Source organism: Nerophis ophidion, linkage group LG14 (genome assembly GCF_033978795.1).
Source record: "Nerophis ophidion isolate RoL-2023_Sa linkage group LG14, RoL_Noph_v1.0, whole genome shotgun sequence".
Lineage (NCBI taxonomy): Eukaryota > Metazoa > Chordata > Actinopteri > Syngnathiformes > Syngnathidae > Nerophis > Nerophis ophidion.
The window spans coordinates 7,265,359-7,279,251 of record NC_084624.1 but is presented as its reverse complement, the minus strand read 5'-3'; the positions used below and the strand labels follow the sequence as shown (position 1 = coordinate 7,279,251).

The 13,893-nt window shown below is 37.9% G+C and overlaps 1 protein-coding gene and 1 long non-coding RNA gene across 2 annotated transcripts in view; one reads left to right on the top strand and one right to left on the bottom strand.

The window, feature by feature from the left end:
• The window catches only part of LOC133568043 (uncharacterized), a 216,129-nt gene that overhangs the window by 139,574 nt on the left and 62,662 nt on the right, over positions 1–13,893 (top strand). The gene's annotated exons all lie outside the window — the stretch shown is intronic.
• The window catches only part of sema6ba (sema domain, transmembrane domain (TM), and cytoplasmic domain, (semaphorin) 6Ba), a 69,887-nt gene that overhangs the window by 53,239 nt on the left and 2,755 nt on the right, over positions 1–13,893 (bottom strand). Inside the window, exon 2 of the mRNA XM_061919750.1 lies at positions 3,906–4,017. Coding sequence (XP_061775734.1) covers positions 3,906–4,017 — 112 coding nt within the window. The remainder of the gene's footprint in view (positions 1–3,905; positions 4,018–13,893) is intronic.

The following is a 13,893-nucleotide window of genomic DNA, read 5'->3' as shown; positions in this document are numbered from 1 at the left end:
AAATTTTCAATGAAAAAACTGTTACAACTTCAACATTTCTTTGACCTATTTAAACAATTCAAACATCAACCAATTCAACTCATTCAGGACATTCATGCTCTTAATATTTTTTTTTTGAATCTCGATTTTCCCCAAATTCCCAAATTTCCAGGAAGTTCCCATTGAACTGAATGGGACATTTTTCCAAGTTGCACAATTCCAACATTTTCCAACCCTTTAAAACCATTCCAACATCAACACATTCCACTCATCCTGGACAATCAAACTATCATTTTTCGAGGTTCAAAAAATCTCCAGGAATTCCCAGAATTCCAGTTTTTTTCAAGCCCTATTTTTACCCTATTTTCTGTCAACTACTCCTCCCACATTTTTCAACCCATTTCAACTGTTCCACCGCCAAAACGTTCCTCTTAAACCAACTTGGTTTTTGGTCCTGATTAAGAACTTGGAAAATTCCCAGTTTTCCCGAAATTCCATAATAGACATTTTCAATGAAAAAAATGTTACAACTTCAACATTTCTTTGACCGATTTAAACAATTCAAACATCAACCAATTCAACTCATTCAGGACATTCATGCTATTAATATTTTTTTTTCTGGAATCTCGATTTTCCCAAAATTCCCAAATTTCCAGGAAGTTCCCATTGAACTGAATAGTACATTTTTCCAAGTTGCACAATTCCAACATTTTCCAACCCTTTAAAACCATTCCAACATCAACACATTCCACTCATCCTGGACAATCAAACTATCATTTTTCGAGGTTCAAAAAATCTCCAGGAATTCCTAGAATTCAAGTTTTTTCAAGCCCTATTTTTACCCTATTTTCTGTCAACTACTCCTCCCACATTTTTCAACCTATTTCAACTGTTCCACTGTCAAAACGTTCCTCTTAAACCAACTTGGTTTTTGGTCCTGATTAAGAACTTGAAAAATTCCCGGTTTTCCCGAAATTCCATAATAGACATTTTCAATTAAAAACTGTTACTACTTCTACATTTCTTTGACCGATTTAAACAATTCAAACATCAACCAACTCAACTCATTCAGGACATTCATGCTCTTAATATATTTTTTTCTGGAATCTTGATTTTCCCCAAATTCCCAAATTTCCAGGAAGTTCCCATTGAACTGAATGGTACATTTTTCCAAGTTGCACAATTCCCACATTTTTCAACCCTTTAAAACCATTCCAACATCAACACATTCCACTCATCCTGGACATTCAAACTATCATTTTTTGAGGTTCAAAAAATCTCCAGGAATTCCCAGAATTCAAGTTTTTTCAAGCCCTATTTTTACCCTTTTTTCTGTCGACTACTCCTCCCACATTTTTCAACCCATTTCAACTGTTCCACTGTCAAAACGTTCCTCTGAAACCAACTTGGTTTTTGGTCCCGATTAAGAACTTGAAAAATTCCCGGTTTTCCCAAAATTCCATAATAAAAATTTTCAATGAAAAAACTGTTACAACTTCAACATTTCTTTGACCTATTTAAACAATTCAAACATCAACCAATTCAACTCATTCAGGACATTCATGCTCTTAATATTTTTTTTTTGAATCTCGATTTTCCCCAAATTCCCAAATTTCCAGGAAGTTCCCATTGAACTGAATGGGACATTTTTCCAAGTTGCACAATTCCAACATTTTCCAACCCTTTAAAACCATTCCAACATCAACACATTCCACTCATCCTGGACAATCAAACTATCATTTTTCGAGGTTCAAAAAATCTCCAGGAATTCCCAGAATTCCAGTTTTTTTCAAGCCCTATTTTTACCCTATTTTCTGTCAACTACTCCTCCCACATTTTTCAACCCATTTCAACTGTTCCACCGCCAAAACGTTCCTCTTAAACCAACTTGGTTTTTGGTCCTGATTAAGAACTTGAAAAATTCCCAGTTTTCCCGAAATTCCATAATAGACATTTTCAATGAAAAAAATTTTACAACTTCAACATTTCTTTGACCGATTTAAACAATTCAAACATCAACCAATTCAACTCATTCAGGACATTCATGCTCTTAATATATTTTTTTGGAATCTCGATTTTCCCCAAATTCCCAATTTTCCAGGAAGTTCCCATTGAACTGAATGGTACATTTTTCCAAGTTGCACAATTGCCACATTTTTCAACCCTTTAAAACCATTCCAACATCAACACATTCCACTCATCCTGGACATTCAAACTATCATTTTTCGAGGTTCAAAAAATCTCCAGGAATTCCCAGAATTCAAGTTTTTTCAAGCCCTATTTTTACCCTTTTTTCTGTCGACTACTCCTCCCACATTTTTCAACCCATTTCAACTGTTCCACTGTCAAAACGTTCCTCTGAAACCAACTTGGTTTTTGGTCCCGATTAAGAACTTGAAAAATTCCCGGTTTTCCCGAAATTCCATAATAGACATTTTCAATTAAAAACTGTTACTACTTCTACATTTCTTTGACCGATTTAAACAATTCAAACATCAACCAACTCAACTCATTCAGGACATTCATGCTCTTAATATATTTTTTTGGAATCTTGATTTTCCCCAAATTCCCAAATTTCCAGGAAGTTCCCATTGAACTGAATGGGACATTTTTCCAAGTTGCACAATTCCCACATTTTTCAACCCTTTAAAACCATTCCAACATCAACACATTCCACTCATCCTGGACATTCAAACCATAATTTTTCAAGGTTAAAAAAATCTCCAGGAATTCCCAGAATTCAAGTTTTGTCCAAGCCCTATTTTTACCCTTTTTTCTGTCGACTACTCCTCCCACATTTTTCAACCCATTTCAACTGTTCCACCGTCAAAACTTTCCTCTTAAACCAACTTGGTTTTTGGTCCGGATTAAGAACTTGAAAAATTCCCGGTTTTCCCGAAATTCCATAATAAACATTTTCAATGAAAAAAATGTTACTACTTCAACATTTCTTTGACCGATTTAAACAATTCAAACATCAACCAATTCAACTCATTCAGGACATTCATGCTCTTAATATTTTTTTTTCTGGAATCTCGAGTTTCCCAAAATTCCCAAATTTCCAGGAAGTTCCCATTGGACGGAATGGGACATTTTTCCAAATTGCACAATTCCCACATTTTTCAACCTATTAAAACCATTCCAACATCAACACATTCCACTCATCCTGGACATTCAAACTATCATTTTTCGAGGTTCAAAAAAATCTCCAGGAATTCCCAGAATTCAAGTTTTTTTCAAGCCCTATTTTCTGTCGACTACTCCTCCCACATTTTTCAACCCATTTCAACTGTTCCACTGTCAAAACGTTCCTCTTAAACCAACTTGGTTTTTGGTCCTGATTAAGAACTTGAAAAATTCCCGGTTTTCCCGAAATTCCATAATAGGCATTTTCCATGAAAAAACTGTTACTACTTCAACATTTCTTTGACCGATTTAAACAATTCAAACATCAACCAATTCAACTCGTTCAGGACATTCATGCTATTAATATTTTTGGGGGGGAATTTCGATTTTCCCAAAATCCCCAAATTTCCAGGAAGTTCCCATTGAACTGAATGGGACATTTTTCAACCTGTTCAAACCATTCCAACACCAAGACCTTCCACTTCCTCGAGTTCCAAACCAAATTCTGGTTTTCCTGGAAATTCAAACTCTTCAACATTGAAACCATTCCAACTATTCTTACATTCTGTCAGCATTGGAGCGTTCACACGCACTTCCTCCAGGAATTGCCTCACCCAGTAATGAATATTTTACCCATGATGCAGTGCTGATCACGCCAGGAGTCTTTAAGACACCCTAAGTAGAGCGGGGTGGAAACAAGCTGACGGGGGGGGGGGGACAGCAGATGGAAGGCGGCGAATGAGCGACGGGAATGTGAGCACATCAGTCACACGCAGTTGGAGGCGGTTGCCGTTGGTTACCTGGCTCCGATGTAGAGAGTGCGGTTGACTTGGAGGACCGTCTGGATGTGCAGCTCTTGTCTCTGGGCTGAACGATGAGCTCTGCCCAGGAAGACCGGGTACCTCCTCACCACTGGGAAAGCCAAAAAGGAAATGTCAGGAAAATGTCTTCTTGTCCTCTGCAGTTTATTTAGGGACCGAGGCATATTGGGGCTGCAACCCTCAGTCCACATTGCACACCATTATATTTGTGGACAGTAGTGGGCGCAAGTGGGTCACTCGCTAAAAAGAACGCCGGTGCTAACATGTAAAGTGTGAGGATATTTCCTCTCGTTCTTCTTAAAAACTTTGCTCATTTTGTTTTTGTTAGTGTGTCAGCACGTCTGTGATACGCCGGCATTTTTTGTTAGTGTGTCAGCACGTCTGTGATACGCCGGCATTTAAAGAGGTGGTGTCAGACATTTGGAGGGAGGATGCGGTCGCAAACTTGCTAGCCCTCACAAGAGTGACAGCAAGTTGTGTGAAATATAACTTTATCATTTTAGTGAAAGTCAGCCAGCTGAACTTTGTCTTCATCAGTTCAAGTACTTTTTAAAGCATTGCAAAAAAAAAAAGGCACTTTGACAAACACACAAACACGTATTTCTGAACTTCTGGGGACCTGAGAAAAATGCCTCCCGCTTTAGGATCAGCCTTTCTAGATATATAAAGATAATTTTTTTTAAATATTTGATTTGTAATTGTTTTTTAATCTTCATTATTTAGCTCAAGTTATTACAGTATGTCTCTATCTCTCCCTGCGATGATGTGGCGACTTGTTCAGGGTGTACCCCGACTTCCGCCCGATTGTAGCTGAGATAGGCGCCAGCACCCCCCGCCACCCCAAAAGGGAATAAGCGGTAGAAAATGGATGGATGGTTCTCTCTCTCTCTCTCTCTCTCTCTCTCTCTCTCTCCCTCTCTCTGTCTCTCTCTCTCTCTCTATATATATATATGTATATATGTATGTATATATTTATATATATTTAATTAATTAATTTTGTAGTGATGTAGTGATGTCGTGATGTAGGGATGTAGTGATGTAGGGATGTAGTGATGTCTTAATGTAGGGATGTAGGGATGTCTTGATGTAGGGATGTAGTGATGTAGTGATGTCTTAATGTAGGGATGTAGTGATGTAGGGATGTAGTGATGTAGTGATGTCTTAATGTAGGGATGTAGTGATGTAGGGATGTAGTGATGCAGTGATGTCTTAATGTAGGGATGTAGGGATGTAGTGATGTAGGGATGTAGTGATGTCTTAATGTAGGGATGTAGTGATGTCTTAATGTAGTGATGTAGGGATGTAGTGATGCAGTGATGTCTTAATGTAGTGATGTAGTGATGTAGTAATGTAGTGATGTCTTAATGTAGGGATATAGTGATGTAGTGATGTCTTAATAAAGGGATGTAGTGATGTAGGGATGTAGTGATGTCTTAATGTAGGGATGTAGTGATGTAGGGATGTAGTGATGTCTTAATGTAGTGATGTAGTGATGTAGTGATGTCTTAATGTAGGGATGTAGTGATGTAGTGATGTCTTAATGTAGTGATGTAGTGATGTCTTAATGTAGGGATGTAGTGATGTAGGGATGTAGTGATGTCTTAATGTAGGGATGTAGTGATGTAGGGATGTAGTGATGTAGTGATGTCTTAATGTAGTGATGTAGTGATGTAGGGATGTAGTGATGTAGTGATGTCTTAATGTAGGGATGTAGTGATGTCTTAATGTAGTGATGTAGGGATGTAGTGATGTAGTAATGTAGTGATTTAGGAATGTAGTGATGTAGTGATGTAGTGATGTCTTAATGTAGGGATGTAGTGATGTAGGGATGTCTTAATGTAGGGATGTAGTGATGTAGGGATGTAGTGATGTAGTGATGTCTTAATGTAGGGATGTAGTGATGTAGTGTTGTCTTAATTTAGGGATGTAGTGATGTCTTAATGTAGGGATGTAGTGATGTCTTAATGTAGGGATGTAGTGATGTAGTGATGTCTTAATGTAGGGATGTAGTGATGTCTTAATGTAGGGATGTAGTGATGTCTTAATGTAGGGATGTAGTGATGTAGGGATGTAGTGATGCAGTGATGTCTTAATGTAGGGATGTAGGGATGTAGTGATGTAGGGATGTAGTGATGTCTTAATGTAGGGATGTAGTGATGTCTTAATGTAGTGATGTAGGGATGTAGTGATGCAGTGATGTCTTAATGTAGTGATGTAGTGATGTAGTAATGTAGTGATGTCTTAATGTAGGGATATAGTGATGTAGTGATGTCTTAATAAAGGGATGTAGTGATGTAGGGATGTAGTGATGTCTTAATGTAGGGATGTAGTGATGTAGGGATGTAGTGATGTCTTAATGTAGTGATGTAGTGATGTAGTGATGTCTTAATGTAGGGATGTAGTGATGTAGTGATGTCTTAATGTAGTGATGTAGTGATGTCTTAATGTAGGGATGTAGTGATGTAGGGATGTAGTGATGTCTTAATGTAGGGATGTAGTGATGTAGGGATGTAGTGATGTAGTGATGTCTTAATGTAGTGATGTAGTGATGTAGGGATGTAGTGATGTAGTGATGTCTTAATGTAGGGATGTAGTGATGTCTTAATGTAGTGATGTAGGGATGTAGTGATGTAGTAATGTAGTGATTTAGGAATGTAGTGATGTAGTGATGTAGTGATGTCTTAATGTAGGGATGTAGTGATGTAGGGATGTCTTAATGTAGGGATGTAGTGATGTAGGGATGTAGTGATGTAGTGATGTCTTAATGTAGGGATGTAGTGATGTAGTGTTGTCTTAATTTAGGGATGTAGTGATGTCTTAATGTAGGGATGTAGTGATGTCTTAATGTAGGGATGTAGTGATGTAGTGATGTCTTAATGTAGGGATGTAGTGATGTCTTAATGTAGGGATGTAGTGATGTCTTAATGTAGGGATGTAGTGATGTCTTAATGTAGGGATGTAGTGATGTCTTAATGTAGGGATGTAGTGATGTCTTAATGTAGGGATGTAGTGATGTCTTAATGTAGGGATGTAGTGATGTCTTAATGTAGGGATGTAGTGATGTAGTGATGTCTTAATGTAGTGATGTAGTGATGTAGGGATGTCTTAATGTAGTGATGTAGTGATGTCTTAATGTAGGGATGTAGTGATGTAGTGATGTCTTAATGTAGGGATGTAGTGATGTTTTAATGTAGGGATGTAGTGATGTAATGATGTCTTAATGTAGGGATGTAGTGATTTAGGGATGTAGTGATGTAGTGATGTCTTAATGTAGGGATGTAGTGATGTCTTAATGTAGTGATGTAGGGATGTAGTGATGTAGTGATGTAGTAATGTAGTGATTTAGGAATTTAGTGATGTAGTGATGTCTTAATGTAGGGATGTAGTGATGTAGGGATGTAGTTATGTAGTGATGTAGTGATGTATGGATGTAGTGATGTAGGGATGTAGTGATGTCTTAATGTAGGGATGTAGTGATGTAGGGATGTAGTGATGTAGTGATGTCTTAATGTAGGGATGTAGTGATGTAGTGATGTCTTAATGTAGTGATGTAGTGATGTCTTAATGTAGGGATGTAGTGATGTAGTGATGTCTTAATGTAGGGATGTAGTGATGTCTTAATGTAAGGATGTAGTGATGTCTTAATGTAGGGATGTAGTGATGTCTTAATGTAGGGATGTAGTGATGTAGTGATGTAGGGATGTAGTGATGTCTTAATGTAGGGATGTAGTGATGTAGGGATGTAGTGATGTAGTGATGTCTTAATGTAGGGATGTAGTGATGTAGTGATGTCTTAATGTAGGGATGTAGCGATGTCTTAATGTAGGGATGTAGTGATGTCTTAATGTAGGGATGTAGTGATGTAGTGATGTATTAATGTAGGGATGTAGTGATTTCTTAATGTAGGGATGTAGTGATGTAGTGATGTCTTAATGTAGTGATGTAGTGATGTAGGGATGTCTTAATGTAGGGATGTAGTGATGTAGTGATGTCTTAATGTAGGGATGTAGTGATGTAGTGATGTCTTAATGTAGGGATGTAGTGATGTTTTAATGTAGGGATGTAGTGATGTAATGATGTCTTAATGTAGGGATGTAGTGATGTAGGGATGTAGTGATGTAGTGATGTCTTAATGTAGGGATGTAGTGATGTCTTAATGTAGTGATGTAGGGATGTAGTGATGTAGTGATGTAGTGATGTAGTAATGTAGTGATTTAGGAATGTAGTGATGTAGTGATGTCTTAATGTAGGGATGTAGTGATGTAGGGATGTAGTTATGTAGTGATGTAGTGATGTATGGATGTAGTGATGTAGGGATGTAGTGATGTCTTAATGTAGGGACGTAGTGATGTAGGGATGTAGTGATGTAGTGATGTGGTGATGTAGTGATGTGGTGATGTAGTTATGTAGGAATGCAGTGATGTAGTGATGTCTTAATGTAGGGATGTAGTGATGTAGGGATGTAGTGATGTAGTGATGTCTTAATGTAGGGATGTAGTGATGTAGTGATGTCTTAATGTGGTGATGTAGTGATGTCTTAATGTAGGGATGTAGTGATGTAGGGATGTAGTGATGTAGTGATGTCTTAATGTAGGGATGTAGTGATGTAGGGATGTAGTGATGTAGTGATGTCTTAATGTAGGGATGTAGTGATGTAGGGATGTAGTGATGCAGTGATGTCTTAATGTAGGGATGTAGGGATGTAGTGATGTAGGGATGTAGTGATGTCTTAATGTAGGGATGTAGTGATGTCTTAATGTAGTGATGTAGTGATGTAGGGATGTAGTGATGTAGTGATGTCTTAATGTAGTGATGTAGTGATGTAGTAATGTAGTGATGTCTTAATGTAGGGATGTGGTGATGTCTTAATGTAGGGATGTAGTGATGTAGGGATGTAGTGATGTAGTGATGTCTTAATGTAGTGATGTAGTGATGTCTTAATGTAGGGATGTAGTGATGTAGGGATGTAGTGATGTCTTAATGTAGGGATGTAGTGATGTAGGGATGTAGTGATGTAGTGATGTCTTAATGTAGTGATGTAGTGATGTCTTAATGTAGGGATGTAGTGATGTAGTGATGTCTTAATGTAGTGATGTAGTGATGTCTTAATGTAGGGATGTAGTGATGTAGTGATGTCTTAATGTAGGGATGTAGTGATGTCTTAATGTAAGGATGCAGTGATGTCTTAATGTAGGGATGTAGTGATGTCTTAATGTAGGGATGTAGTGATGTAGGGATGCAGTGATGTAGTGATGTCTTAATGTAGGGATGTAGTGATGTAGTGATGTCTTAACGTAGGGATGTAGTAATGTCTTAATGTAGGGATGTAGTGATGTCTTAATGTAGGGATGTAGTGATGTAGGGATGCAGTGATGTAGTGATGTCTTAATGTAGGGATGTAGTGATGTAGTGATGTCTTAACGTAGGGATGTAGTAATGTCTTAATGTAGTGATGTAGTGTTGTCTTAATGTAGGGATGTAGTGATGTCTTAATGTAGGGATGTAGTGAGGTAGTGATGTCTGAATGTAGTGATGTAGTGATGTAGGGATGTCTTAATATAGGGATGTAGTGATGTAGTGATGTCTTAATGTAGGGATGTAGTGATGTAGGGATGTAGTGATGTCTTAATGTAGGGATGTAGTGATTTTTTAATGTAGGGATGTAGTGATGTAATGATGTCTTAATGTAGGGATGTAGTGATGTAGGGATGTAGTGATGTAGTGATGTCTTAATATAGGGATGTAGTGATGTCTTAATGTAGTGATGTAAGGATGTAGTGATGTCTTAATGTAGGGATGTAGTGATGTAGGGATGTAGTGATGTAGTGATGTCTTAATGTAGGGATGTAGTGATGTAGTGATGTCTTAATGTAGGGGTGTAGTGATGTAGTGATGTCTTTATGTAGGGATGTAGTGATGTCTTAATGTAGGGATGTAGTGATGTAGGGATGTAGTGATGTCTTAATGTAGGGGTGTAGTGATGTAGGGATGTAGTGATGTCTTAATGTAGGGATGTAGTGATGTAGTGATGTCTTAATGTAGGGATGTAGTGATGTCTTAATGTAGGGATGTAGTGATGTAGGGATGTAGTGATGTCTTAATGTAGGGATGTAGTGATGTAGGGATGTAGTGATGTAGTGATGTCTTAATGTAGGGATGTAGTGATGTAGTGATGTCTTAATGTAGGGATGTAGTGATGTAGGGATGTAGTGATGTGGGGATGTAGTGATGTAGTGATGTCTTAATGTAGGGATGTAGTGATGTAGTGATGTAGTAATGTAGTGATTTAGGAATGTAGTGATGCAGTGATGTCTTAATGTAGGGATGTAGTGATGTAGGGATGTAGTTATGTAGTGATGTATGGATGTAGTGATGTAGGGATGTAGTGATGTCTTAATGTAGGGATGTAGTGATGTAGTGATGTAGTGATGTGGTGATGTAGTGATGTGGTGATGTAGTGATGTAGGAATGCAGTGATGTAGTGATGTTCTAATGTAGTGATGTAGGGATGTAGTGATGTCTTAATGTAGGGATGTAGTGATGTAGTGATGTCTTAATGTAGTGATGTAGTGATGTCTTAATGTAGGGATGTAGTGATGTCTTAATGTAGGGATGTAGTGATGTAGTGATGTCTTAATGTAGGGATGTAGTGATGTAGTGATGTCTTAATGTAGGGATGTAGTGACGTAGGAATATAGTGTTGTCTTAATGTAGGGATGTAGTGATGTAGTGATGTCTTAATGTAGGGATGTAGTGATGTCTTAATGTAGGGATGTAGTGATGTAGGGATGTAGTGATGTCTTAATGTAGTGATGTAGTGATGTAGTGATGTCTTAATGTAGGGATGTAGTGATGTAGTGATGTCTTAATGTAGGGATGTAGTGATGTCCTAATGTAGGGATGTAGTGATGTAGGGATATACTGATGTCTTAATGTAGGGATGTAGTGATGTAGTGATGTCTTAATGTAGGGATGTAGTGATGTCTTAATGTAGGGATGTAGTGATGTAGGGATGTAGTGATGTCTTAATGTAGGGATGTAGTGTTGTAGGGATGTAGTGATGTAGTGATGTCTTAATGTAGGGATGTAGTGATGTAGTGATGTCTTAATGTAGGGATGTAGTGATGTCTTAATGTACGGATGTAGTGATGTAGGGATGTATTGATGTGGGGATGTAGCGATGTAGTGATGTCTTAATATAGGGATGTAGTGATGTCTTAATGTAGTGATGTAAGGATGTAGTGATGTAGTGATGTCTTAATGTAGGGATGTAGTGATGTAGGGATGTAGTGATGTAGTGATGTCTTAATGTAGGGATGTAGTGATGTAGTGATGTCTTAATGTAGGGGTGTAGTGATGTAGTGATGTCTTAATGTAGGGATGTAGTGATTTCTTAATGTAGGGATGTAGTGATGTAGGGATGTAGTGATGTCTTAATGTAGGGGTGTAGTGATGTAGGGATGTAGTGATGTCTTAATGTAGGGATGTATTGATGTAGTGATGTCTTAATGTAGGGATGTAGTGATGTCTTAATGTAGGGATGTAGTGATGTAGGGATGTAGTGATGTCTTAATGTAGGGATGTAGTGATGTAGGGATGTAGTGATGTAGTGATGTCTTAATGTAGGGATGTAGTGATGTAGTGATGTCTTAATGTAGGGATGTAGTGATGTAGGGATGTAGTGATGTGGGGATGTAGTGATGTAGTGATGTCTTAATGTAGGGATGTAGTGATGTAGTGATGTAGTAATGTAGTGATTTAGGAATGTAGTGATGCAGTGATGTCTTAATGTAGGGATGTAATGATGTAGGGATGTAGTTATGTAGTGATGTATGGATGTAGTGATGTAGGGATGTAGTGATGTCTTAATGTAGGGATGTAGTGATGTAGTGATGTAGTGATGTAGTGATGTGGTGATGTAGTGATGTGGTGATGTAGTGATGTAGGAATGCAGTGATGTAGTGATGTTCTAATGTAGTGATGTAGGGATGTAGTGATGTCTTAATGTAGGGATGTAGTGATGTAGTGATGTCTTAATGTAGGGATGTAGTGATGTAGTGATGTCTTAATGTAGGGATGTAGTGATGTCTTAATGTAGGGATGTAGGGATATAGTGTTGTCTTAATGTAGGGATGTAGTGATGTAGTGATGTCTTAATGTAGGGATGTAGTGATGTCTTAATGTAGGGATGTAGTAATGTAGGGATGTAGTGATGTCTTAATGTAGTGATGTAGTGATGTAGTGATGTCTTAATGTAGGGATGTAGTGATGTAGTGATGTCTTAATGTAGGGATGTAGTGATGTCCTAATGTAGGGATGTAGTGATGTAGGGATATAGTGATGTCTTAATGTAGGGATGTAGTGATGTAGTGATGTCTTAATGTAGGGATGTAGTGATGTCTTAATGTAGGGATGTAGTGATGTAGGGATGTAGTGATGTCTTAATGTAGGGATGTAGTGTTGTAGGGATGTAGTGATGTAGTGATGTCTTAATGTAGGGATGTAGTGATGTAGTGATGTCTTAATGTAGGGATGTAGTGATGTCTTAATGTAGGGATGTAGTGATGTATGGATGTATTGATGTGGGGATGTAGCGATGTAGTGATGTCTTAATGTAGGGATGTAGTGATGTAGTGATGTAGTAATGTAGTGATGTAGGAATGTAGTGATGTAGTGATGTCTTAATGTAGGGATGTAGGGATGTAGCTATGTAGTGATGTAGGGATGTAGTGATGTAGTGATGTCTTAATGTAGGGATGTAGTGATGTCTTAATGTAGGGATGTAGTGATGTAGGGATGTAGTGATGTGGGGATGTAGTGATGTCTTAATGTAGGGATGTAGTGATGTAGTGATGTCTTAATGTAGGGATGTAGTGATGTAGTGATGTCTTAATGTAGGGATGTAGTGATGTCTTAATGTAGTGACGTAGGGATATAGTGTTGTCTTAATGTAGGGATGTAGTGATGTAGTGATGTCTTAATATAGGGATGTAGTGATGTCTTAATGTAGGGATGTAGTGATGTAGGGATATAGTGATGTCTTAATGTAGTGATGTAGTGATGTCTTAATGTAGGGATGTAGTGATGTAGTGATGTCTTAATGTAGGGATGTAGTGATGTCTTAATGTAGGGATGTAGTGATGTAGGGATATAGTGATGTCTTAATGTAGGGATGTAGTGATGTAGTGATGTCTTAATGTAGGGATGTAGTGATGTCTTAATGTAGGGATGTAGTGATGTAGTGATGTCTTAATGTAGGGATGTAGTGATGTAGGGATGTAGTGATGTGGGGATGTAGTGATGTAGTGATGTCTTAATGTAGGGATGTAGTGATGTAGTGATGTAGGAATGTAGTGATGTAGTGATGTCTTAATGTAGGGATGTAGTGATGTAGTGATGTAGTAATGTAGTGATGTAGGAATGTAGTGATGTAGTGATGTCTTAATGTAGGGATGTAGTGATGTAGTGATGTCTTAATGTAGGGATGTAGTGATGTAGGGATGTAGTGATGTGGGGATGTAGTGATGTAGTGATGTCTTAATGTAGGGATGTAGTGATGTAGTGATGTAGTGATGTAGGAATGTAGTGATGTAGTGATGTCTTAATGTAGGGATGTAGTGATGTAGTAATGTAGTGATGTAGGAATGTAGTGATGTAGTGATGTCTTAATGTAGGGATGTAGTGATGTAGGGATGTAGCTATGTAGTGATGTAGTGATGTAGGGATGTAGTGATGTAGTGATGTCTTAATGTAGGGATGTAGTGATGTCTTAATGTAGGGATGTAGTGATATAGTGATGTCTTAATGTAGGGATGTAGTTATTTAGGGATGTAGTGATGTGGGGATGTAGTGATGTAGTGATGTCTTAATGTAGGGATGTAGTGATGTAGTGATGTAGTAATGTAGTGATGTAGGGATGTAGTGATGTAGTGATGTCTTCATGTAGTGATGTAGTGATATAGTGATG